The sequence below is a fragment of the Gallus gallus genome, chromosome 1 (assembly GCF_016699485.2).
Source record: "Gallus gallus isolate bGalGal1 chromosome 1, bGalGal1.mat.broiler.GRCg7b, whole genome shotgun sequence".
Taxonomy (NCBI): Eukaryota; Metazoa; Chordata; class Aves; order Galliformes; family Phasianidae; genus Gallus; species Gallus gallus.
Genome location: NC_052532.1, coordinates 40,301,399 through 40,328,665, shown reverse-complemented (window position 1 = coordinate 40,328,665; position 27,267 = coordinate 40,301,399). Strand labels below are relative to the sequence as shown.

The 27,267-nt window shown below is 37.2% G+C and overlaps 1 protein-coding gene across 21 annotated transcripts in view; it reads left to right on the top strand.

The window, feature by feature from the left end:
• The window catches only part of PPFIA2 (PTPRF interacting protein alpha 2), a 301,624-nt gene that overhangs the window by 265,212 nt on the left and 9,145 nt on the right, over positions 1-27,267 (top strand). For 11 of the 21 annotated variants that reach the window (XM_040667631.2, XM_040667577.2, XM_040667595.2 and 8 more), the window contains 8 exons: positions 774-867; positions 9,336-9,344; positions 16,328-16,409; positions 19,527-19,727; positions 21,708-21,770; positions 22,543-22,572; positions 25,256-25,431; positions 26,252-26,349. In XM_040667631.2, coding sequence (XP_040523565.1) covers positions 774-867; positions 9,336-9,344; positions 16,328-16,409; positions 19,527-19,727; positions 21,708-21,770; positions 22,543-22,572; positions 25,256-25,431; positions 26,252-26,349 — 753 coding nt within the window. The remainder of the gene's footprint in view (positions 1-773; positions 868-9,335; positions 9,345-16,327; positions 16,410-19,526; positions 19,728-21,707; positions 21,771-22,542; positions 22,573-25,255; positions 25,432-26,251; positions 26,350-27,267) is intronic. The other 10 variants (XM_040667694.2, XM_040667691.2, XM_040667674.2 and 7 more) reach the window with 3 other exon arrangements.

Genomic DNA, 27,267 nt, shown 5'->3' with positions numbered 1-27,267 from the left:
TTCTTAGAATCAAGATTCCACATTACTAATTTCTTCCAGACGTCTTTTATTTATTGAAGAAGGAGAAAGGAATGTTATAGACGGTGGAAGTGCCTTACTTCATTGTCTTAATTTGTTTGATTTTAACTTGATCCAATCTTCTCTCTTTTGGGGAATAGCACTCTAGACATTCACATGTTCTTCCCATTTTATGTTTCAAATATTCTAGTCCTTAAGGCAAATAATAAATTAAAGGGAAATTTAGTCCCATCCCAGTAAGGTGGTCCGTATGATGTATGCAACTGGTTAGGAACATTTATCACGGCCATCTACATGCCTGAGGTACAGACACGCACAGTGACCCCATCCACTGCAATATGCTCTAGGTCATTCATGGGCCCAGATGTGTTTGTTGTGTGATAATATCCATTATGCTGAGAACACTTTACAGTCCGGGATAATCTCTCACTGTTTCATGAGCACATTTCCCAACTAAGATTAAAAAATAGTGATGGCATTGCTCAAGTATAGCCATGAGACTGAGCCTTAAGGAGGCAGAGGAAAACAGGCGAAGGAGATCAGGGTGCCTTTCTCAAACAGGAGGAGGAAACGATTTTTCTTTCTACTTCTTTTTATGTAGTAAAAATAAGTGCTTTCCAGAATTAGATGTTCTCCACAAACACCAGATGCCATAGATGACTAGAAGGAGGATGGAATGGGGATTGAATAGTTGAGGGAGCCACTGGGAAAGAGCTATGGGAAAATATGTATTTCTTTTCCCTCTTCCAACACAGGAGGTTATATTGAAACAGAAGCAGCAGCACAAGAATCTCTGGGATTAGGCAAACTTGGAACCCAAGCAGAAAAAGACCGAAGGCTAAAGAAAAAGTGAGTACTGTGCTCCTGTCACTTTTATTGTCTCGTGCTCAAATCCAACGTCAATTTTTGTGTTGATTTTATGCAGATGTGTACCAAGAGGCATGACCATCTACTATGGCAGTTTTTTTACTTACTGTATTTTTTCTACTGTAAATGTCTTTAAAGCTGCATGTAAAATGTAGGAAAAATAGTTTTCAATTGCACTACTTTGTTTCATTTGTAAAACATTAAGAGACACTTTCTATTTCCCATTGTAATTAGTTTTGTGCCTTTTGGTAACTACAGTTCTTAAAAAATAGGAAGGAAATGAAAAAAAAAACATTATAGTGATTCACTTCATGAATTTTTCTGAACAGAGAAAATTTGTTTACATTATCCATTGAACAAATGATTATTTCTGTCTATAGAAGTAAAAGGCTCCCCATAAGCCCTAGCAGCTTCACATTCTTTTTGCCTGTCAGTAAATGGCAACCTTGCTGGTTGTTCGCGTAAATCTTGTAATAATTTAACTGTCTCTGGTTCACCTACCTTGTAAAACCAGTACACTGACTTACGACAGCTGCCAGGAACTAAAGAGAACTGTTAAAATAAAGCTTAAAACAAAAGATACCTCCTGGCAGCATCACAGTTCCAGAGTAATTAGAGGGTGTCTGAGAAAAAAAAAAAGTTTATATTTAAAAATGAGGTTGAAAATTCATTTAGTAAACAGGTTTATGTTTCATCCATAATAACTAATTTTAGTGCTATTATTTGGATTCTGAAAGCCTGATTTTTAAAACCTGTGGTGTTTCCAGGTCTCTTTCAGTCTTTTAATGTTCCTTTGCAAAGTTTCAAGAGAAGTTACAATCCAAGGATATATTTCAGTTAATATTTAAATTTAAATGTAGAATATTTTTAACAACTACTTTCGTATCAAGTTCCTTTAAAAGCATATATCTGTGTAACATACAAATGTAAGTGTTCAGTTTAAATCAGCCTCAGTTTAGCATCTAAGGATAGAGGAGCAGTCATTGTGCTAGCTGGCAGAGAAGAGTCATTTTAAATTTGATTAAGAAACTCAGAAATTCATAGGGATTGTTTGGTTGATGAGTCTCATAAATCTGTTATCACTATTTGTTAAGAAATATATGGAAGTATAGGGTATATTACTACATCTCTTTATTAAATTCTAGAGAGCATTCCATTGATTATTCATCAGTCTATTGTTTTTTTGCAACCCCTGTTTATATTCAAGCTCTGGGGACTGAAGATAGCACACACTGAAAGGGACAAATGTGTTCATTTTGAAAGGACAAATGTCTTCATTTTGTCATGTTAGTAATTTAAACTGCTTAAGATAGCTTAACACTTGATACATACTACTTCATACATGCCTACCAAGTTTTTGATCTAAAAAACGTAGGTGTTTAAGTAACCAGTTATTAGACTTTTGTCTAATCTCACATAATGAGACTTTCCCATACCATCTTCTTTTCAAGTCTTTCCTTTTGTTTTCCCTTTTATTTGTCTGTCCTTGATTTTTTATGAATTAAGTGTAACCAAAATGTTCTTTGCTGGAAGGAAAGGAATCTTTCCTTTGTGACCATCACTTGACTGTGACAATTCATCTAGTCTGAATTGTATACTGCTGACCCTAAGTATATGCTATTTACCTGTGTCATGAAGATTTTTTTTTCAACACTTTAGATTTACCCACGTTCATAGCTTCTCACTTCATTATGACTGCTTTTGAGATTCCTCTTAATTTACTATCACAGAAATGTTAACATTATATAATATATAGTTGTAGAGGTACTGTAGTATGGGAAAAATGTAGCATTTGTGTTAGAGAGATATGTGGGATTCTGTTGAATTGTAATTGTCACTGAGTGCTAATTACCAATAGGGTAGAAGGGAACTGACATTTTCTCATAAAGAATGCAGTCATGTATTTGCATGTCTTACCTTGGAAAGTATTAGGTTGAATCTTTCCAAAAAGTCAACTGAATGACAAGTTTGTCTCAGTAGGTCAGATTCGATTTTGCCAACACTTAATGATGCATACCCTTGGAAGTAGCTTTCAACTACATACAGTAGCTGTAATATTACTGATTTGGGTAATGCAAATGAGAAAGTAACATTAAAGATGATGGTTATGTATATGATGTCATTGTAAAAATAATAAGAGGATTGAGAACAATTTGCACTCTTACAGTACAGCAGTAAGATTTAAATTTGAGTGTTTGATTCCTTCTTACTGATAAACAGACTCTACGAATTCCAAAGGCTGGAACAGAGAGAGCAGAGCACATTGTCTTCTAAGGATTTCTTTGTCTAATTTAGATTAGGACATTAGTCCCAAAGAAATCAGGCCTACCAGAAAAGTAGTTAAAAGTAAGAAAGTTTTTCATCGTACATATTTACAGGTCTGGAAGATCTTTAGTCATTCTGGCTTTGTTACTTACGAAAGAAATTCAGCAGTCCAAGAGCCTTTTCTAGGAAACAGGAATAATACCTCAGTACTGAACTTATATTTCTCTCCTACACACAGAAGTCATGTGAAATGGTTTTCATTTGTGTTAACAGCTCAGTCAACTTCTCTTTCAATTTGGTGGTAGAACCCATAGGTGTAGGAAAGGTAGGATTCTGCCCATGATGTGAAACCAAAGTTAGGACTCATCACTGCAAATAGAATGGCCTCAAAGTACTCAGTAGCTTCATAAAACTCATGTAAGGTTTAATTCACCAGATTTTAAAGTTAGGTTTGAGTTAATAAATTAAAAATTAGATAGATGTTGTTCCTGTTAAAATATTAATCACAGTATTTATTTTGTCTTAAATAACCTCCCAAGTGAAAAATGATAGAGTTGAATGTATTCAACTCTATCATTAATTCAGTAAGTATGTCCCTTAATTAAAGGATGAAGAAGCATGGTGTTTCAATCAGTAATTTGCTGCAGCTAGTGGTTGCTAACGACCCCCAGGTATCCTGACCACCTGCTCCTGGAACAACAAACACATATATTGACCCTGCATTGGCTTCATGGGATTAAAAACACTGTAGTGTATTAATACTATTTTAGATTGATTCGTATGCATCAGTTAGATTCCTGATTAATACTTGGAAAAGTTTCCTGAGATAGTATGATATTTCCAGAGACCAAATCCCTCTCCAGTGATAATGGTGTAATTAACCTAAATTTTAGTTTTCTCGTTTCTTCCTTAGAAGATGTTATTAAGATGTTACATTTCTTTCACTTTCAATTGACTACTTCATTAAAATGTAATCATCAGTTTGTTTCAGTGATATGCTAAATTTAAAAACCTCAAACAAAAATCTCTCTTGAATCAACATTTGCATATTGCAGTAAATGTATCTGTAACAAGTCTTTCTCCTAAAGCATCAAGGACAAATTAAGGAAGCTGTATAGAATTTCTTTTAAATTAAACCCCATCATATTCCTCAAGTAATCTGAAAAGAAGAGCTTAAGTTGCTTCAGTCATCCATAAATGTTTTCTCTCAGACCTGAAATACATGATAAATCTAGCTAATATTAAACTTTGTAAGTCTTAGGTAGCACAGAAGTTTGAATGGGTTCTGCTTTGTCTTCCAAATTGCAAAGTGCCAGTAATTCAAATCCTTTTCAAGTGTTTGATCTGATCTGCAATAATATGCAGCGTATCTTTTTATATTTCAAAAAAGTTTGTGTGATTGGTCATTTATTGCTGGTGTTTCACATGTACTCCAGAGTACAGTGTTTCTTAGAAATGAGAAATAAGGAAGCTTGGAAATGAACATTTTAAAATTTAAAACATCAATAAAACCACCTGACCTGAAAATAAAAGGCATCCATGCTTAGATACAGGTTTGCCTGGAAATCATTACATCATCAAATTTGAAATGATTATTACATTTTTGAAAATATTACTTGTAAGCTTGTACTTCTAGCCAACCTGGCTCTCAGCATTGAAGGAAGGCTACGTTTATTTCATAGAATCATAGAATCACAAGGGTTGGAAATGACCCACAGGATCATCCAGTCCATCCATTCACCCTTCACCAATGGTTCTCACTAAACCATATCCCTCAACACAACATCCAAACATTCTTTGAACACCACCAGGGTCAGTGACTCCACCACCTCTCTAGGCAGCCCATTCCAGTGCCTGACCACCCTTTCACAGAAGTAGTATTTCCTAACGTCCAGCCTGAGCCTTCCCTGGTGCAGTTTGAAGCCATTCCCTCTAGTCCTATCACTAGTCACCCGAGAGAAGAGGCTGACCCCCAGCTCACCACAACCTCCCTTCAGGTAGTTATAGAGAGCAATAAGGTCTCCCCTGAGCCTCCTCTTCTCTAGACTGAACAATCTCAGCTCCTTCAGCCACTCCTCCTAAGGCCCGTGCTCCAGACCCCTGACCTGCTTTGTTGCCCTTCTCTGGACACGCTTCAGGGCCTCAATGTCTTTCTTACAGTGAGGGGCCCATCCTCATCATCCTTTGCAAAGGGCCAACATAAGGCAAAGTTTGAGAGAGATTCAGATGCTACATAGACCTAGATTGCCAAATAGATTTGACCTTGTGCATGCTGTTAGTATAGTTAGAAATTTGTCTATGCCATCACTTTCCCATTTATCCAAAATCCTATATATAAATTATGTTTGTGAAGAACAGTTATGTGCTAGTCAGCTAGCCATTAGCTGGGTCATACTGACAGGATTCCAGCTCAAAAGCAGCTAAATTTCCAAATGTATTAATATAAATGTTAGTATAACAATGATTACTTACTTTGTAGCTGCAGTGAATTCACTCACTGTGTCATGACATGACCACACCATCTGGCCATGTTAGAATGAGTCAAGAGAAGAGCGTTCAACTTTAGTTTTTCTTCTGGTATTTGTTTGATTCGACTCTGGATAAGAATCTCTTAATTTACTTTTTATTTCTTTTGTCAGTGTAATAACATAAATCCTTTAATTCCACATCTCCAAGACAAGCTTAAGATGTAAGATCTGTATCTTCCAAGGAAAAACAAAACAAAAAAGAAAATTTTCCTATGAACCAAATTTGGGGAAATTTACTCCACAGGTAAAGGTTGTGTTTGCAAGATGGAAGTTCCTAACTTCAGTCAGGCTACAGAAAACCCTTGATATGCCAGAACACATGCATACATATATTCATGAATGAAGCCCTGTACAATCAAGACCTCAATAATTCTTATATGTACAGCTACTGTGTAAAATAAAGTCTATTGTATGCATGGCCTTCTAATTAACCTGAAACAACTGCAATGCAGCTAAGTCTCACCTGACTACAGTAATGAACATATCAAGCACCACTATATTCCATATTAATAGAAGAGCATCAGTTCCTTTCTAGCTAGAATCAGGGTTGATAAATTCTGATGAATTCACTTGATAAATTGCATAAATTCCTAACACTGCTTAAGTCCTTCCTTGTGATGGTTTTCATTTTAAAATGTTTTTTAAAAATACTGAATGCACGAGCAATAAGATTGATAAGATAGAATATTGGGACTTAGATTTGCCTATGGAAAATTGAACCCATCAGTAACCTACTTGAAAATATGTGAAGGTAGGCCTTTTAATGAAATACAAGTTTGAAACACTGTAGTCATCATTTAGATTCTTTTTAATCCACACAATGCCACTTTAATTAGGTCTAATATGTGCAACTGGAATTAGAACTTGATATAATGCGTTTTTTAATACAAGTAATATCTGTCCTCTGCAGTATACAAATGACTGTTTCCAATGACTTTCTTAATTGCACACATTTAAAAAAAATGAATCCAATTGAATTAATTAAGGTCCGTTTCCATGCCATCCATCTAATGTTCCTGAAAACATAATGCTTATTAAATAGCATTATATCCTAAACGTATATGATTTATTTTCCAATGATAACTTTTAAGGATATTTTTAATCTAATGCCTTTTTTTCCCTATTTTTTGCTTACAGAATCTTTAGAAAAGTTCAAATGTAGCATTAAATTTCTTCCTTCCCTCCCTATCAATCAGAAATTACCTGATATAGTTGGTTTTCAGATGGCTTTTTAGTACTTTCTCCCTTTCCAGCAAACAATACTCTGTTCAGTACCTTTTATTTTCTGTTTTCCCATTCCAGTGGAGGAGGGACAGATATTCAGCATTCTGATGAAATGAAAGATTGTACGTTGTAGCTACCATGGTTTTGCCATGGCTGGATTGGGTTCTAGTCCTTCAGATATATATAAATACGTATTTTTTAATTTCTTTTTCTTTTTTTTTTTTTTGCCAAACATATTTTTACTCCTTACTTGAATGAAAAATTCTTTGAAATAGCCAGTGAAAGCTTTCACAATATTGCAATTGTATCTTTCTATTAAATGAGGTACTATATTTGGGGAATTCCTTCCTAGTTAGCGTTATGAGCGTAGAGGATTATTAAATCTTACTCATATTACTATAAAGATGAAACTGAAACACTGCATTGTGTCTGAAAGAACGTTATAAATAATACCTATATTGAACTCATTTTAAAAGGAAAGTGAATTTTTAAAATAATATTGTTATCCTTTGTCAAGTGTTTTTTATTCTTTTCTCCACACAATTTATTTCAACTATTTACATTTTTAATTCACACCAAATCTGACAAAGCCCTATTCCCTGCCTTATTGACACAGGCATATCAACTGCAATTTGAGACTTCTTGAAAAATATAAGCATCTACTTGCAAACATGCAGCTGTTCCCTAAACTCTGATCTCCTGCAGATGCAAATAGCGCTTCCAAATAACTGTTTAAGGGAATGATCTATTAAATACAGCAGCAGAGAAAAAAAAAATCTACACGTCTTTAGTCTACATCTAAGGGAAATTGTTATCTTCATTCAGTAAAATGGTAGCGAAGTGGTTGTCTTATGAAAAAGTGAAAGTTCAAATTTAAAGATCCATTTTTTCTCTAGCATTTCATTTTTGTCTGGACAAGATGCTCAGGAAACAAAAAGATGATCCTTGATCCTCTGCTGTAATGGGGAAGATAGTCTTCAGGTCTCTTAAGTTACCCAAGGCAGCTGATAACTTCCAACTGACTAAAGCTGCCAAGAAATTGATCACATTCTGATTAAACTTTTTTATCACTCTCTACCCATATCCAAAGGAGTATTCAGAGGAAGATGTAGGAATGGTTTGATAGACTCTGGAAGGTCCAAAATGAAAGGCAAAAGAGTTCAAGTCAATCAGTACTTCTTTCTCAGTAGAAAATAAGGATGATGGAGATTTTGATCCAAAATCATGAGGATGAATATTCAAACTTAATGGTCCCTCCATCACATTTGGTAATTGCTTGACTAGTTTTCTAGTCCTTTATTTATATTCCATACCTTCACTGTCCTCCCATTTCTTAATTTTCCTTTCTTAAACTTTCTTTGTGTGACTTTGTCATTTGTTTTCATTTACTTTTCTGCATTGCATTTTTTCTTCTCTCTCACAGCTTTTCTGCTTCTCACACACAAACACAGAAAAAAAAATTCAAGATCTTGGAACCAACCCCCTCCTAAGCTGACTGAAATGAATACAACATCTTTGTAATTAATCAGAGCGCAGGCATTTCACTTCAAAGTTTTCTTCTATAGCTGTACCTGCCAAACCCTTTTATATCTCTGTAAATCATCAGTTAATAGAAATATAATGTAATTCTGAGATATCTGGATTTCATTCAGGCATATAATTTTCTTTTTATGATGACAATTAGAGGATGTTGAAGAAATTTTATTATCAATGATGGCATCCTGGTTTCTCATACAGGTACTATTATCAATTATATTGGCAAAAATAGGTTACTTAGAGGGAAAAACACTCAAACCAGTATTACTGCTAGTCTAGCATTAGCATGACTGCTCAAATTGACATACTGCTTAATTACAGTTGCTAGTTATCTGTGTATATGAAATTTTCTGCCTATTAAAAAAAAATCTCAAGTCTTGGTCATTTATCATTGCTTCAAAACATTTTGCTGAAATATTAATAATGTAAATGTAGGAGAGTAAACCTTAGTTCATAGACTACTCTTAGTTTTACTGTGTCTCTGAGGTGGTTTGCTTATATCCACAGGTTCAAGATTTTCAAATTTTTTCATGTTACACAAAAAGAATGAAATTATTAAAAACCGAGCAGCATACTTTGAGTTGAAAATCTATTCCACATTAACCATATTTACAGATCTTTGGTACAAATCTGTTTTGTAGATGCACTTTGCTGAGTTGATACCTAATGAATAACCAACATCAGTTTAATAAAAATCTCATTTTGAAAAATGCATCTGTTCTTCAAAAGAACACATAAATTTTTTAAAATACTCAGAGACCATTTAGAAAGATTTTGGTAATTATAATAATGCTATTATTTTCTCTATCATATGATTTCTGTATGAACTACTATATATTCATTAACATTTGTGTACTTTTTTTTTTTTCCATTCATCTCTCTTCATCTCATGAAAAGCATATCTGGGTAAGTTAAAAAATCATGGCTGCTGAACATATTTATTTTCAGCACCATGTTCGTATTCTATATTTTGTTCTTATTTCTTCTTCTTTTTATCTTCTTTTTTCTTTTTCCTTCTTTCTTTTGTTTTATTTTTCTTCTGCTACTCCTACAGAACAATCTCATGCAGAAAAATGATCCAAATGAAACTTTTCAAACTGTTGAAAGTAAACAGAAATTTAGGACTTGCTCCTGCAAGGCTTAACATAATGAAGAAACTATTTGTAGGTAACTGCTGTAAAGGTTTTTAAACACATTTTGGGTGGTCTCAAGACCAGAATCATAAAGACATTTAAAGTTTAAGTCAGTGGAAAAATCACAACAAAGAAGGCTTAGAATACCAAAGACATTTATTCATATATTTTGCTAAACTAAATCCCAGAGGACTCAAAACTCCCAAACACTTAAGTAATTCAGAATACACTCTTTTCTCCTTTTTGAGCCCTCATGCTATATAGCAGTATAGTAATATCTCAGTTGTGCATATACCTTTACTTTCTTTTTCACCAGTTTATTTTTAAGGGTTTTTTGTTGTTGTTGTTATCCTGATATCAAGTTTAAAATTTCTAACCCCTCTTTTATCTACCATACAAATGTTATTTCTTCTTAAATTACTTGCAGAGCTTAGGGAGAAAATGTATTGCATTCAAAGAATGTTTGAGCTATAACTTTCTGAAGGCTGGAAAGACAGAAAAGCTTGAAGAGAGCAGGGCTTACCACATTAATTTTGAATGTATGATTATGAAATGGCTTTGTAAAATTAGATCTGATAAGATTTAATCAACGTGGGAATTCCAGGCATCTCTAATTTAGTGCACTACATACAAGATTGCAAGGTTATATATTGTGCAAGTCTTTGTATTTCACAAGTGTTTTCTTTCTTTTTTCATAGTCACTCTCTGAAGGTCTAATTTGTTAGGGCCTATGTTAGGCATTCCTGAATATGTATCCCTTAGCTTAACGTATGTCTTCAGTTAAAGAATGTCGCCCTTTAGCTTGCATAGACTTATGTACATATATATGGAACAATAAGAATTAAATCTGCTTTCCTAATCTGTATTGTATTGTGCTAAACTTAAAATTGAATTTCTTCATTTTTTAGATTTAAAACCTTTTATTTGTTAATTACTTCTTGATTCAGGCCTGTTTTCATCTCTCAGTCATTCTTTGCTGAAAACTCCTTAAAAGTGGATACAAAAACTTTTGTAAAGATGGAAATTGAATTTTGCCCATTGTTTTGTCTGTCTATTATACACAATATCACAAAGGAGGAAGAATGAGAAAGAACAAGGAATTCAAATGATTTAAAAGTCAGGTTCCCTGACAGCCAAAGTTGCATCAAAATTTTACTCAGCTTTTAACAACTGTAGTCTTTAGAAGTCAGATGCGTCCTTTCAGATTAAATTAAATCAGTATTATATAGCAATATCAAGTCCGAGTCTTTTTTTTTTCCTACTTCATTGTTTCAAAATGTTTGTAGCCCTGCAGGAAATAAGTAGATAAAAAACTTATTTGCCTTGGACATTTAATGCAATTATTAATTTATATAAACGCAGCTAAACTCAACCAGCTTATTTTGTCATCTGATGACCCTACCCTCATGATTCTTTTCTCTTACAAATATTTAGGAAAAGGCAGTACAAAAGATAAAATCTAAATCATCAATTCATTAGAAATCTTCTGTCCTAAATTTTGGTTTCTTGAATGTGAGTAGATTAGCTTTGGCAATGCTGTACAGATGAGAGACAGATGTGTTTAATCTTACCTTGAAATTATAGGATTACTCAGGCAAACAATATATCTAGTTTGCATTTCTCTTCTAGAAAACAGTTGTGTGATATTTGGTTGTAAACTAAACATTTTAGTATTTTTGATAATAATAACACTGATGGTAGCAATAATAACAATAATAAGAGAGTCTGCGAGGCAAACTCTTTCACCTGTGGTCTTTTTGAGAAAATGTTTTATGAGTAAAAGTCATTTTGTAGGATCCAAATCACCCATTGGCCAAAATTTCTAGATAAATTCTGCTTCTATTTCTAGTATTCTATTTTACTATCTTTTCTATTTTACTATCATTATTTGGTCTTGATTTCACTGTGCCTCATTTTCAATTTATCTCACATTTATGCTTACATTTTAACTGAGTCATTATAATATGCATAATATAATATCGCTGAAGACTCTTCTTGTGAACCTACTAGAACTATCACAGTAAGTGCTATTATTTGTAGAAATAAAAAGATCTGTGTTGAAATACTTTTTATATTCACGTTTCTTCATGACAGTGTTAGGATTTAGTTTGTGTACTATGTGGAGTGTTTGGATTATACATGCCTGAAATTTTAGGCTGTTATTTCTTGTTTTGCCTCATGGTGAGAAGCTCCATCTTCATGAAGAAAATTGAATGTCATTGAATGACATGCTTTAAATCAAGATTTGCTTAACTTCCCACACAAACTCTATTTGAAGAACACTCTTATTTTTAATAAAGTTCCTTGAGTTTCATGTGATGAGTTGGTGAGGGCTTCTGATACAGAACTAAAATTACCCCTGTGTACTGGAAGAATAGATGAGAAATAAAAATTTCAAGAATAATATAATTTTGGTCTTAGCATTTTTCCCTTCTCTGCTTCCATGTATCCTTCATGTCCGGAGTGATGTTGTAGCATTCATAGTCCTCATGTCATAAAACAGTTATGCGTTCAGCTGTGGTATGTAGTTGTACCTGGTGCTCATAAGAATGATGCTAAAGAAAATGGGTCAACACAAAAGTATTATGAAGTAATTCTGGAGAGAATTAAGTCAGTGCTTAGGAAGCAAATCCACTTGTCTGCCACACACCTCTGCAACACAATGTGGCATTTTTCTTTTCTGGCTTGGGAAAATAAAAACAAGAGAAAAAGAGAGAGAACGGACAATGTTGTGAGGCACTCTCAAAAAACAGATGAATGTAAACATCTGTCCAATTTTGGGAAAATGCTGAACAGTCAATGTTCATGTAATTTCCTTACTTTGCAAAACCTGGCATTATTTTATGTAGCATATTGCAGTTACTTCCACAATGGAAAAGGATTTTATTCTTGAACAATAATAATGTTATCTTGAAAAATATGGTATTAATTTGGAATTCATTCCAGTAAAAGTAAGTGGTTTAAAGCCTTATCTGCAAAATAATACCATTTCTAGTAATGCTTAATTAATGTCAATTCTCCCTTATCAGCTTGTTTTCATACGTTGCCAAGAAACTAAATGTGCATGGAAATAATTGCATTTTAATTCCTTACCTCCTTACCAATGCAAAATGGACACACTGTAAGATGTAATACTTTACCATCAGTCTTAGAAGAATATCCCTACATTCCCCTGCGAAACATCTTCAAAATTAGAGAAACTGTACCATGCTATTCACTGTCTCTAATCTTTATATTTTTAGTGAAAGGAAGGGGGAGTGACAAGCTTATGTAGGTTATTTATCCTCCTCCTGTGATCAATTGTCAGGTTTTGTAAGGAGAATAGCACTACAGTTGCCACAGTCATATCTGGATACCTTCTCTTTTTTGGCTCAAGAAGCCAGTGACTATCCTGAAAGCACTTCATTTCATTCTGTCTGTTCTAAAATACTCAGATTCTGTTCTAAAATAGGCAGATTACCCAATTCATTTTTCTTATGATTTGTACTATTGGTCAAAGCAATACATGTTTTTTTCCTACATGCAATTTGCAACTTAATTTGGTAGAACTGAGTTCCAAGAACTTCCAATGTTACTTCATATCCAACGACAATTTGCTATGACTGATAACTAAAGAATATCTCTCTTAGTCGAGAGCTGGAAACTCCTAGTTATGGTTTGGAAATTGTAAGTACAGGTGATGAAGAACTCCTGATTTATATGAACAAGTAGTCCAAGCATACTGTTTTTAAAAGAGTAAAATATAATTTAAATGATCTTTAATATTGGAGAGGCATTTAAATGAAATATTCTAGGTAAGGAAATGCAAGTTTGAAGCATAAAATTATTTTCAAGGGAAATAAATAGTATTCCACATAAATAAGTTAGGCTCAGGCATTATGGTGACTGTATTCCCTGTGCATGGCTGAGTAGAGAATTTCAGCTTTACACTAGATATATTTTCAAACCAAAGCTCTTCTCTTCTACAACCCAAAACCCTTTGAATTATGTGTTTATCATACCGTAGTCTTTAGCTATAGCATAGAGAGCATCTTATTTCTGGCCTGGTCCCATTTTCTTCAGGCAAAATCAATAACTGCAGCTATATTTTCCTTTGGCTGAGTGAGCCAGACTGCCTCTGAAGTAGAAGTGCTTTCCTACTCATGAAGGGTGTATTTGAGTAGTGCTTGGCATACAAAACAAGCTTCAGGCCAACTCAGATGCTGCAAAGTCACAGGGAGCTCCCTAGAAATACATTATAGTTCCAATATAAAGAAAATGACTTTTTTTATGGACATGAGAACTTGACGTGACAAGACACCTTCTGCAGCACCTTGGTTCCTAAGGCCACATAGGGATTTAACACCAAATTGAAGAAATAGGCCACAAGTTCTTCCTGAACCCCATTTCCTTGGAGGCTATATACCACTGCTTTCCTGCTCTGAGCAGAAGGCTGTCACAAACAAGTGGCCAGTGGCCCTCAAAATCATAATTTTCATCTTATTTATTTATTGTGATAGTCATCCCAGCTCTTTCAGTTGTAATGGGTAAAGAGAAAAACCTCAGATAAGGAAAAATCTATAATCAGGTTCCTCTGATAGTGGTGCTTCCAAGAGACTTTAGGCCAGAGAGAAGGAGCTGCACCCTGGGCTTGTGCTGGCTTTAGAGAAGGAGAAAGTCCTGTGGGATTTTGCAGGTTCTGTGTTTTGCCCTGGGATACTGAACCCAGACAGATGAGGAGGGGGTAGCATCAAAGACTTGGCTCTCCCTGAGGACAGCTATGCCTGCTGTCAACCCTGCTGGCCCCAAGAGGTCTGCCATCCCCTCAGGGCATTGTAGGGATGGCCAGGCTAGATTGCAAGCACCCAGTAAAGCTATGTCTGAGGGAAAGCTGAACCCACATTCCCCATCTATGGATATCTGAGATGTGGTTGTCTGCTGACAGTGGCCATGCCTCAGCTCTGCTTTCCTAAGCTGTGAGTATATGCCTCTATTGGCCCACACTACTGGTCTTCCTGGGAATATGGGACGCTCCAACTACTGAAGATAATGTGACATTTGTGTGCCAGGTAGCAAGTCTTTCTCATCTTACTGAGGATTGTGCTGTCATAGGAAGCAAGGGTAGCTCTTCAGTGTCTTTGGACAGCCAAGTGGCAGTGGATCAGCTAAAGAACTATGCTGCAAAAGATGTGTAGGAGGAGAAGCTAGATAAGCTTCAGTAAAGCTGTCAAGAATCTGTAGTATTGTACATTACCACAGCAGTAACACAGGAACTAAAGCAACTGTCTTTCTATTAATGCTCAGAGTGAGGGATTTAAACACGTTTGCAGAATTGCTGTTTGAGTTCCATGTTTTTACTAAAGCCAAATTGTCTCAATCTGGCCCCTGAGCAGTGCAAAAATCCCCAAAGCAACACTCCTTGTAAGATCACTCAATTGCTTTTATCTGCTATGATTTTGCAGTACATATACTTGAAAGGCTGCTTAGGCAGTGAAGAATTGCCAAGGGATAACTGAACCACAAAGGCTGTAGTAAAAACAGAGGACAAAGCAAAATTGGAGCTGTAATTCCAAGATTTCCTTGTTGGGTGGGAATGTAAGCAAATTTTAATACTCCATTAGCATAGTCCCTATCTAATTCAGTTTTCACTAGAGCTTGTTGCTGAGAGCATTCTTTTGTGTTTCGCTCAGTAGGAGGCTGCTGAAAATATGTTGTTAAATATCAGGGGAAAAAAAAAACAACTTTAGAAGGACCACTTCTGCTATGCCACCATCACAGAGGGCCTTTATTCGTGCTACCTAATACAGCAGTACTGAGTTAGACACCTGGTCAAATGGTTGAACACACTGAATATAGAGCATTTTCCTGATAGTGTAGCCAACAGACCTATACTTTACAGAATACTTAACACTACTATATTAGAAGTGTATTTTAAGCTTTGAGACTGGTACTTTTGCCACAGTTTTTTATACACACTGATTGCAGTCCAGAGAAGCTGCAGAGGCAGCAGTTGGATTTGTATCTGTTCTATTCTGTGAGAGTAAATCCATACGTATGTATAAAACTGAGAAAGCAAATTCTATAATCGTAAAAATGTGTATCTCAGTAAAGCACATGGATTGTCTTTGTATGTAAACAACACAAAAACTAATAATGTGCAACTACGAAATATTTAACCAACTCTTTATTAACCATGGATGGCTTATTTAAGATGCAGAACATTGTATTCCATTCCGTTCCATTCTTGTATTCCAGAGGCCACCAAATTGTGCATGGCCAGTCCAACAAGGTTTAGTGTTTCAAACACAAAGAACCCACAGATCCTGCTGCATTACATCCAGTCTTAGCTAGAGTCTGAAAGCTGGCCATCTGGGGACATTCTGAGTAATGACCAGACCACAGCTAAACTAGGCTCAGGAGGAATCCCAGAACTTCCCCAGTTTCTCAGTGTCTTCAGTCGTCTGGGTGGTCCTTCTATAGAGATTACCCCAATTCTTCATTGCTTCAGGTCAGTATGCATAGAAACTTGTTGTATGTTAGGTGTCAAAATGCACCAAAGGACATCAAAATTCACTAAGGAAAAGAAAAAAAGAGTTAGCAATAGAGTAATAGAGTTCAAACAAGAGAAGGAGTTACAATGTTCATTGCAAATTCTGTGCCTTTTCTATGCCTGTCATTGTGCTTCACTGTTGCTACCCGTAACAATGAGGCACAGTTGCATCTGTATTGTCTTTATACACAGTTCTGCATATTTAACAGCTTTTGATTCATTTTTAGACATGAACTTCTGGAAGAAGCTCGGAGAAAGGGTTTGCCTTTTGCCCAGTGGGATGGGCCTACGGTGGTCGCCTGGCTGGAAGTAAGCGTTACTCACATTGGTGGGCCACTTCTTTACCTACATATCTAAATATCTAAATAGGAAAAAAGTGTTTCTTATTCACTTTCACCTGAGATGTGGGAGATGCACGTTGAAATCCCCGTGACAGGCAGTTCCTTCATCTCTGAAATCCAGTCAAGGTGCTGAGGGCTATCCTTTATTTCAAGGGTTTCTTTGAATGGATTTTGGAATACATACAGAGAAATTCCTTCGGCAGAAGTCTCTACCAATTTTGACAAAAATCAATTTTAGTTTTAGGTGAACTACTCGAAAAACACCTACCCAGACCTTGAGGGAACAAGAAGGCAGAATGTCACGCTGTTCTTATACATTATAGACAATCACTTCTACATGGCACCACCTCTGTGCAGATACAAGCTCTTTGTTGGCTAAAGCAGTAGCATCTGTTCTTTGTCTGCACCGAGTGTCTCTATGTATTCTCAACTATTCTCATGTCTGATCATCAGACATAATTTGCAGAATTCTTCCCTGCAACTAGAAAAAACAGCCCCGCTTCAAAGCTTTAACAGAAGCATGTTCAGGGAATAAGTAAAGAACGTGGAATGAAAGAAGCTGACATCTACAAAACTTCCACTTCGCGTTCTATTTGAAGGTTCCTAATGAAAAAGAATGAAATGAAAACTGCAGAAAGGCTGTTCAAGTGTTCAGACATGACCTTGGAAAATGGGATGATATCTTTCTTCCAGAAAAACAAAGTCTGCTATCAAGGAACATTTGTTAATTTGGCTGCCAAATGACTTTTCTGGGAAGTATGAAAGTTGTGTAGCCAGATTGGAATCAGTCAGAAATATTCGCTATTACAATAAATAGTGATTTACTGGTAAAGTGAACATGCAAAGGTCTAAGAATTTCCAAGTACTGAAAACAGTTTGTCCCTTAATGTCCTCCACAGTGATGTAAAATGTGGAGATAATAATTCTGGCAATTTAAGTTCTGATTGTTATTATTTTTATTATTATTATTTTTTTGCCTTGATTCTTAGCTGCAAAAGATATGCCTCCCCGTGCTTCAGGGAGGTGCTGTAAAGACAAATTGATATCTATGAATTTCTGGGGAAACGTGATGAGAGTAGCACAGGAAAGCCCATGTGGAAGTTTATGTTGCAGTATCCAATGCAAACTGTGTCCTGATGATAAAAATATATGAGGCAGAAGTGTTGAATTTATTCAGTGAGCGTCAGTGCATTCAGCCATCAGATAGACACTGTGTGCATTCCATCTCTCCTGGGGAAAATGTAATGTGTGACCCTGGGAATACAAAATGAAATAAATATTAAAGGAGCCAAAGGGCCAATTTGAAGTAGTGGATGTGATTGCAGCTGTGATATGTCCAAACTTCTCAGGGCTCAACTTCTGAGCATTAGCATTTATTCTGGTCGTTTGTATGTAGCACAGACATAGCTGAGATATATTTTAAGAACTGTGACTTTTCTTAACTAATGCTGGAAAAGTGTATCAGTCTTGATCTGTGGATTCATTGCCTATGTGTGAATCCCACACTGTGAATGTATCCTTTTAGGGACTGTTCTCATCCACCTTCGTTTTCTGATAGGGACAGCTGTTTGTTAAAGAACTAATTTACCTAATGAGCAGCAAACACATGAATCTGTTTCTGCAGAGTGGATAACTCCCAGCATTCACACTTCTCTGTTTTTCAAGCGCAAATATGACAAACAAATAATGTCAAATTAGATGAGTGTATTAAATATATTTTAGGTCTATGTGTAGTTTCCACATGGGTCCTTGTTTAAGTGCAACTGTTTATCACAGAATCACAGGATGCCAGGGATTGGAAGGGACCTCTAAAGATCATCTATTCCAATCCCTTTGCCGGAGCAGGAACACTGAGACCCAGACACACAGGAATCTATGTGAATCTTGTTTTCGTTTTTTATTTTCAAGAAGCTTTTTACGTCATCGCAACTCAATTGAGATCAGACCATATTGACCAGGTGCAGACTAGAATATTCACTGTTTTGCTGCCTGGCAGAAATCTCACATTACACTTCGTGCTTCCCAATCCCAGTGGCAAGAACTATGTTCTAAAAAATCCAAAATGTCACCTAGAGTTAAGTACCTAGATAAGTTGTTCTTTGTTTTCCATTGTACTATCCTCAGAATCTCAGTGGTTATGGCATTTGCTGCCTATATGTGCTATATAGGCATAATGTGTAGTATAATGTATTTCTTGCCGTGACAAAAACTTCCCGTGTGTATGTAGCCCTACAATGGAATTACCTCCTTTGGGAGCAAAGATGTGTAGATACTGATAGTCATATCAGTGAGGGAGCACAAAATGAGGAATAAGACCTGGCAGAATTCGTATGGAGTCCCAAGAAAGACTGCTAGAGATGGAGAGTACCTCTTAGAAGAAAGGACCAGGAGGCCGTGACACTTTGAAACACAGGGCTGCTGCTGACCAAAACCTAAAGTGGCAATTACATATCTTCTGAATCCAGGGTGATGTAGTTGTGCTCATATCTCGCTGTAACTTCTAACCAGTATTTCCAGTCAGGATAGCACCATACCTGCTTGTTCCTAGATTTGTAGTAAGCACAGTCCTCACTAGGTTGGTTATCTGTACTGTGCTTATTTCTATCAGGAAAATACAAGCTGAGAATAATAAAAGTGTTCCCCACAAGTATACCATAGGGACTAACATGGAAAAAGAATGAAAACCAGTTTAGGACAAAATGATAAAAATGACTTTATTGATTCCTAGTAGTTTGTTTTCTGCGCATGCTAAGACTCTAAAACCACCAATAATGCTGACTTTGCCACAATTTGCTTAAGGGCACAGGAAGGAAGTAGCCCAGATGATGAAGAAATGCAGCTCTAAAAATAATCCAAAGGATTGCTTTGCTTTAAATTTCTGGCTACAATAGAAGCAATAAAGAGTTCCTGTGAAGTCATGGCAATTTCACTGCTTCTGAAACAATTTCATTTGAATAAAGGCTATGATAATTATACTCATTTGTGTGTATTACTAAGCTTATTCAGGTTGAAATGCGCCTCAGTGATTAATTTCATGTGGAAAACGAAGCAATGCTTGGAACAAACCTTTGCTTTGTCTCAACAGCTCTGGCTGGGAATGCCAGCTTGGTATGTGGCCGCCTGCCGTGCCAACGTGAAGAGTGGAGCCATCATGTCTGCTTTGTCTGACACCGAGATTCAAAGAGAAATTGGAATCAGCAATCCTCTTCATCGCCTAAAACTCCGATTAGCAATCCAGGAGATGGTATCACTCACAAGCCCATCGGCACCTCCGACATCTAGAACAGTGAGTCCTGTTCAGATAACTTCTTTCCCACTTCGTTCTGCAGGAGGCTGCAGAAAGGCTTTGGTAGTAGCGGAGTGACTCTGGTAACCCACAATTCCCAGTCAGTGTGAACTGTCCTATGGAGAAGTATTTGTTCATCATTCACTTGATTATTTATCACTGATATATTTACCTTACTTGTAATTTTGCCTGTAGTTTTGCCCTTCTGTTCCTTCAGGAGAACTATCCCAGGCAAATCAGACTGTCTTTCTCTTTTTTTGTTGTTTACCTTTTTATTGTTTGTGGGGTAGTGTAATGCAGGAGAGAGAAGGGGTTGTTCAGGAATACGGCTCTTCTGAATCTTGTTCCCTTTCCCCTTTTTGTACCCTTTCAAATGTTTTATGGTCTGAATTGGCTGCTTGAAGGTTCCTCACGTTTTTAGGAGAAGCAGTGATTAGAGGTGTGAGGGTAGAACATGAAAGGCAGAAGTGGAACACATGGGAAGGAAAGAAGTAGAGACAAAATAAGTCTGAAAGGAAAGAGGGGAATATATTAAAAAGAGCCTGAAAGTACACTGGAGGAGAGCAAAAATGTATGTGCTGTAGATAAAAGACATTTTTTTTAATGGAAAATGGAGAAAAACAGGCCAAATGGATGGAGGAGAAAAAGAAACACGGTAATGAGAGGGGAGTTACATGATGAGAGGCTGATGGTGATGGCTATAAAGGAGGCAAAGGAGGCTGAAACAACAAAAAAACACCTGAACAAGTTAAAAAGTAAGGTTTGATCAGATGGAAAACATGGCATGGAAGTGAAGGACAAAGACTAATGCTTACCTAGTGCAGCCCAGACTTCTAATGATATTAATAGTGTTAATAATTATTCTTGTCTTTTGTAATCTCTAATCTTCATGGAATTCATGAAGCATCTTTTGGTAGAAATTAGAATTGAGATACCTTGGAGGGATTTAGCAATTTATCGAGAACCATTGAGCTATGTAAGCAGTTGAGAAACTGGGCAAAAGGACCCGAATGTTCCCACTGGTTGGCCTTTCACCTTCGCACTGCTAAGATGCTTTCAAAAATTATAGTTCCCCATCTGATACTTTCTCCCCACAGAAACCTAACCATGGTGATGTCACAAATTCTAATGCAGGTGTATATTGTAGACACAACACAATGTTGAATTACTAAAAATACATTTACTATCAAAATCCATTTTAGATATATTTTTTTTTCAAAGCACAAGAAAATCGTCACTTAGGACATAAGAAAACAGCACATTCAAGTCAGTAGCTTGGGAATAATTTGCTCTTGACTTCTCCTTATGTAATTGGCAGCAAAATGCTGCACTGCCCTCAATCGTGTACTTCTGAATCCCAAGTCTTTCTGCTTCCCCTCTTCCTCAGGAAAGGAGTTGATTTACTGCAGCCCCCAAGAAAGCACAGTACATTCCACCTTGTGTGCACAGCAGGCTTCCCACCCCTTTCCTGCCTCATCTCGTTGTCCTTGTAAGAATCTAAATGAAAACAATGCAAAGAGGAAAATAGTCCCACAAGTGTATTCTCTTGACATTTTTGTTTCACAGAAATGTGGGGGAAGCAATCATTATTTAGATTACAATATGAGCTTGTGATGTGTGCAGAATATTTAGTCTGGAAAGTCTTTGAGAAATGAAGCTTACCTGCAGATAAATCCATGACCTAGAGGTTGTATTTGCTACTTGCGTGTGAAATGCAGCTATAATTCTTCTCTCCTTTGCGACTGTGCTCATCCATCAGTGCTAGCTGAAACACTCTATCACGTCTGTTCGGACTCCTCTAACAAAAACACAAACCAAATTGTCTCAAGTTGTCTCTAACTGCAGCTCGGTAGAGGCAAGATGATGGTTGTGCTGATGGTGATGCTATACGCTGTTAACTTACAGTGGTGCTGCCTTTCTTCTTTACCACTGCTTACCTAATGCGGATCCCTCCTGCCTCCCTGTGGGCCCTGCTCATAGCCCTCAGGCAATGTTTGGGTGACCCACGAAGAAATGGAAAATCTTGCTGCTCCAGCCAAAACGGTTAGTCCTTCCCTTTGCATGTAAGCATTACCGCAGTACTCAAAGCAGCTTCTGCAGGCTGCTTCCCAGGCATGCCAGTAGAAAGAGCAATTCTGTTGTTTCTCAGCAAAAGAAATTTCAAACGGTGTTGTAATCACAAAGATTCTGAGAACCTAAACATAGAAGTTTTACATTGCTTTTTTCCTGCCAACGTGAAACTTCGTTCAGTGAAATAATGAAGTCACTGAAGTTTTAGTGCTGTTGGTAAAAATAAACATAACAACACTCAACTGACCAGAGGTAGAGTTCATCCTGTTTAAGTGGTCAGCCAGAACAATATATTTTTGCCATAAAAATGCTGTGTGAAAAGCACTGATCGTTCCACTCAGAAGAACACAGATTTTATTGTGAATGTTGCAAGATCTAGCAAGAAACAAATAACGGCATTTCTAACACCCAGTTTTGGAGAGGAAATGCTTGTGTTTTGATCGTGAACCATAGAAAGTATTTGAGATAATGCTGTAGAGTTTCACTAAACTGTAAAGATTTTATATCTTAAGCACAGGTAGATTTGCCCTGCTAAGATTATATGGTTTTAATCTTTGTAATCCTTCTGGCAGCTCATCCCAAGGCAGTGGCAGTAACTTGAGTTTAGAAATGTTAACAGTACATTCTACACATATGTTTTCATTCATAGTAAGATTGTCATATGCATGAAAGCCACATCTTCTTTTTAACTCATTTTTATTGTCTTTTTACCTGCTTTACTAATTGCTTCCTGCTGATAATACAGAAAGAGTCTGAAGAAGGCAGCTGGGCCCAGGTATGACCTTTTTGCATGACTTTTTTTGAATGTAAGGTTAACAATGATGTAATTAACACATTGTCAATAGTCAAAGAGAAGAATGGTATTGTGACAGTATGTCAAAGGCTGAAATGTAATTTCCACATTCTATTCTTCAATGAAAAAAAAAAATTCTTCTTCAGATAGATTTGCTAGGGAATGCACAAACAGATGCATATGTAAATATTTTTCTTAAAAGGAATTGCTGTGAGGTATACAACATAATGATTTGAAGGGCCTCAACACAGTCCTTTATTTTACATGCCCATAACTAATATGATTTGTTAATATCCCAAGGATGATAAAGGATTAAATCATCCAAATAAATAGCGGCAAGTGTCTTGCTACCCAGAATGCTGGTAGTTGGATAGCCCAAAATATTCTCTGGAATTAGGACATTTGGGATACTCCAAATGCTAGCAGAAAGCATTTACCAATCATTTCAATAGAGTAGGCTGTGTCCTTGCATTCAGCTTGGAGGATTTTTGTTCTCTGAGTATCATAGAGTCATAGAATCAGAGAATGGTTTGGGTTGGAAGGGACCTTTAAGACCACCTGGTTCCAACCCCCTGCTATAGGCAGGGACACCTCCCTCTAGACCAGGTTGCTCACAGCCCCATCCAGCCTGGCCTTGAATGCTTCCAGGGAGGGGCATCCACAGCCTCGCTGGGCAACCTCTTCCAGTGTTTCACCACACTCACAGTAAAGAATTTCTTCCTAATATCTAGTCTAAATCTACCCTGTTCCAGTTTCAAGTCATTTCCCCTTGTCCTGTAGCTATGTGCCCTTATAAAAAGTTTATATATTATAAAATACACATGAACATATGCAGTCTTACTCCCTTTACTTACGGCAGTGTCTCAGAGTCTCGGAATTAGAGATGAGGGAGCTCGTTTCAGTCAACATGTCCTAAAACTCCCCTCTACAGAGCTAACTTTACCTGTAGTGGGTTTGTTAGAGGGTTTTTTTGTTGTTGTTTTACCTGATATAGCATCTGATAAAAAATGAAACAGTGTGATATGGAGGCCCCAAGCCCAGCTCTGAGTCAGGTCCTGTGCAGTATCCAGGTGGGGACACACAGAATGGGACAGGATTTTTCATAAGAGCAGATAGGGATGCTTAGCAGTGCCACAGAATCCAGACACATACAGAAGAATCATTTAGTTTGTAAAAGACATTCGCAGTTGTCCAACCATCAAGCTGACCATCAAGCAACCATCACTGGGCCGTGTCCCTTAGTGCCCCCAGTAAGGTCAATGTTATAGGCATGTTAGGTCACGTCCTTATACTCACACATCCAATTACAACCATGATTTTTGCTTGGTAAATTCACATTCAGGAACACAGAAAGTCTATATATTCCTAGCCAGCTACATTTTAGAGATAGTTTCTATCTCCCAGCTAAACCAAGAAAAGATTTTCCTCTGTTTTGAGAATAGACAATGAGACATGCCAAGAATTTGAGATCCAACATTTCTAAACTTACACCATCTGTTTTTAGAAGAATGAGAGGCACTCTAATAAACTCTGTATAAATCACTCCCAAATATCAATCTACAAATACTCTTGTATAATTAGGAACAACGCTTTCTGTGTTAGTTGGACTATGAAAGATTTATATTCTTAAATTTCCTTCTCTGTGTAGTAAATGCACACGCACAGTCTTACTGTCTTTATTATGACATTCCTCTTCTCTTCAAAATCTCACAAGAATGAGAGTTGGGGCACTGTATTTTGCCCCACAGAAAGTACATCTATCCTGCCCTGTAAACTGTTTGTCCACAGTGAGAGGAGACACACCAAACCAAGAAAGACAGTTAGACTTGGAAACAACACTTAGAACCGAGCACCATCCTCTTTAGGGAGGTGTGAATCTTGTGATTTATGAGTTGTTTTTTCTGTTAGGTTGTAATGTTACCAAATTAATCAACAATAAGATGAAAAATTTATCTGTTTTGCATCTTAATTATGCAAACCATATAAAAATAGTACAACATGCATGTGTTTGTTTCAGATACTTTTTCCTCACCCTCTTGAAATCTCAGCTGTACAATATAGCAGCTTCATGTCTCGTTTCTAGGAGAAATCTGGCTTGCTCACATTTTAAAGAGCAAGCTTACAAGGCACTTATGTTTAAGCTAGTCACAGCTGAAAATATCGTATTTTGCTGAAGACCACTCATGTAAGCTTGGCTGACAAATGAAATCAACTTCAGTTGGTTCCCTGCAGCCATGTTTGTGTTACCAAGCATTATGCAGGATCTGCCTGGCATACGTATTCCAGAAGTTGAATGAACAGCCCATAAGACCATGAAACAAACACATTTTGACTGTGTGATGTATTGGCATGCATTTAAAAGACAAAATGGAAACTACTTCATGTTCTAACAGTCGTTTACATTTTGCAAAGATAGCAAACGATTAAAAATGGTAAATATTGCTATTAGTAACAAATACTTCAGAGTAGCCAACAACTCCAAATTATGAAACGTCAAAATAATGAAAATAATGCATGTTTTTCCTTTAGACTGATTTTCTAAGCTAAGAAGTCTTGCTAGAACCAAACAGAGTATGTCGATATAGTCTTCAGTCTGTGGTGCAACCCAGAACAAACTTAAGGAAATGACTCCCCCGTCTTTTCTTTCTTGCTGATTTTTCTTTAGACCCTGGCCTATGGTGACATGAACCATGAGTGGATAGGTAACGAATGGCTGCCCAGCCTGGGCTTACCTCAGTACCGCAGTTACTTCATGGAGTGCCTGGTCGACGCGAGGATGCTGGATCATCTGACGAAGAAAGATCTGCGTGTGCACTTGAAAATGGTGGACAGCTTCCATCGGTATGTCTACACATGCAAGGCTTCTCGTGTCTGATGCAGCACTCAGTGCTGCTCAGAGCAACAGTGCTTGCTGTTTGTAGTTCTGGCCTGGAAAACCTCATGGAGGAGTTTGTGCCGAGTGTCAGAAATGTGGGCAGAGAGACTGACTCCTTCAGTAACAGCAACTGCATCACAGTGCTCTCTCGTAACTGAGATACTGGTACATATAATTTCATAATAAGCAGAGAACCACTAATGTATAAACAAAGTTTTTAAAAACAGAAAAACTAATAGTTAACCTACTAAGTGGCCTTAAATTACCAGAAAATGTTGGACTAAGATTGGAAGTCCTGAGTCCTTGTAATAATGAAAAGCTATTGTGTGCAGCACATAAAAGCTGCTCATAGAACGAGCAAATTGGCAGTTGCTCGGGTTATCTGGGGATGTAGTCAGGAAGCTAAATTGGAAATATGGAAATAAAGGCATTTGACTTCAGGAGAAATGATGTCTATGTGACAAGAAGTGGATTTTGTTAAATTTGCTGCCTGACACTTCTTTTTGAGGACTGATTTGACAAAACACTTAATTGGTCTTCCAAGGCCTGACCTTTCAGGTTACTTATGCTACAACATGTATTCAAACGCATTCATTTTGGTTTGTCCGTTTCACTTTTAAAGTCTGTGGAATTTTTTTAATGATTTTGCTCTCCCTTTTTTCTCAAGACCTGTTACATGGGCCCTACGAAACAGCTCATGTAATGTGCAGGAAATACATCCTAAATATGTTCCCATCTTCACATTTTTCCTTATTAACTCTGTAAATGTTTCTCTTTAAATAACAGAACAAGCTTGCAATATGGAATCATGTGTTTAAAGAGATTGAATTATGATAGAAAAGAACTGGAAAAGCGAAGAGAAATGAGTCAGCATGAAATAAAAGGTGATAGTTCCTGGGAATGAATACTGGGAATGTTTCTTTTGAAGCTTCACACTATTAACCCCCTTGTCATGCCACCTAGCAAAGCATTTAAGCATGTGCTTTAAATAAACCTTGCACAAATCCAGCTGTCGGCAGAACACAGGACCTCTCCCTAAATTAGGCACAGTAATACTTTGCTAAATTGGGGCTGCAGTTCTGAACAGTGGTTTGATGTCCATCTTTTGCTAAATGAGATGCTGGGCACGGATCCTATCCATCTTTAAGTCTCAGAAGCAGAAGGCCAAACAGCCTCAGGTCAGTGAGATGAGTGGGGCAGCGCTGGGACACCTAACCCTGAGCACTTGGACAAGTCTTTGCCCTTGATGTCCCAGTTCACAGCAGACACCACAAAGAGATTGCTGTGGGGGAGGCCACCAAGGCAGTTTGAAAAATACTCATATATATCGGAGCAGTTCCTAACAGAACCAGCCTCATTAGAGGATTTAGCAGCTGGTTTAGAAGTATTTTTCTGCACAAAGCTCCCTGGAGCAGTTGCAGCCTCACGGCACAGCTCCCTTTGTACGTAGCAATTAGGGTTGTTGCTCCCCCGCCTTCCCGTGCTGAAAGTGAGTGCTTTGATTCCTCAAGCATTGCCAGCTCTCAGAGTGACAGCAGTTTGCACCTTTCAAATGCAGCGCTTGTTGGAAGAACTGAAAAATAAAGGTGTTCGGGGGAATTCAGAAGGGTAGAAGTCTTTGCACAGGGCAGGTGATGGCATGCACTAAGCCAAAGACCTGGAACTGGAGGCATCAGGTCTGCCCAAGCGGCTGTGGCTGGATTCTCATTATGAGGTTTTTGGCATTTGGTCTGGGATCTCATAGTTGCTCCAGCAGAGCTGAGAGCAGGGTGACCACCAACACATCACCCTCCGGCCTGCAC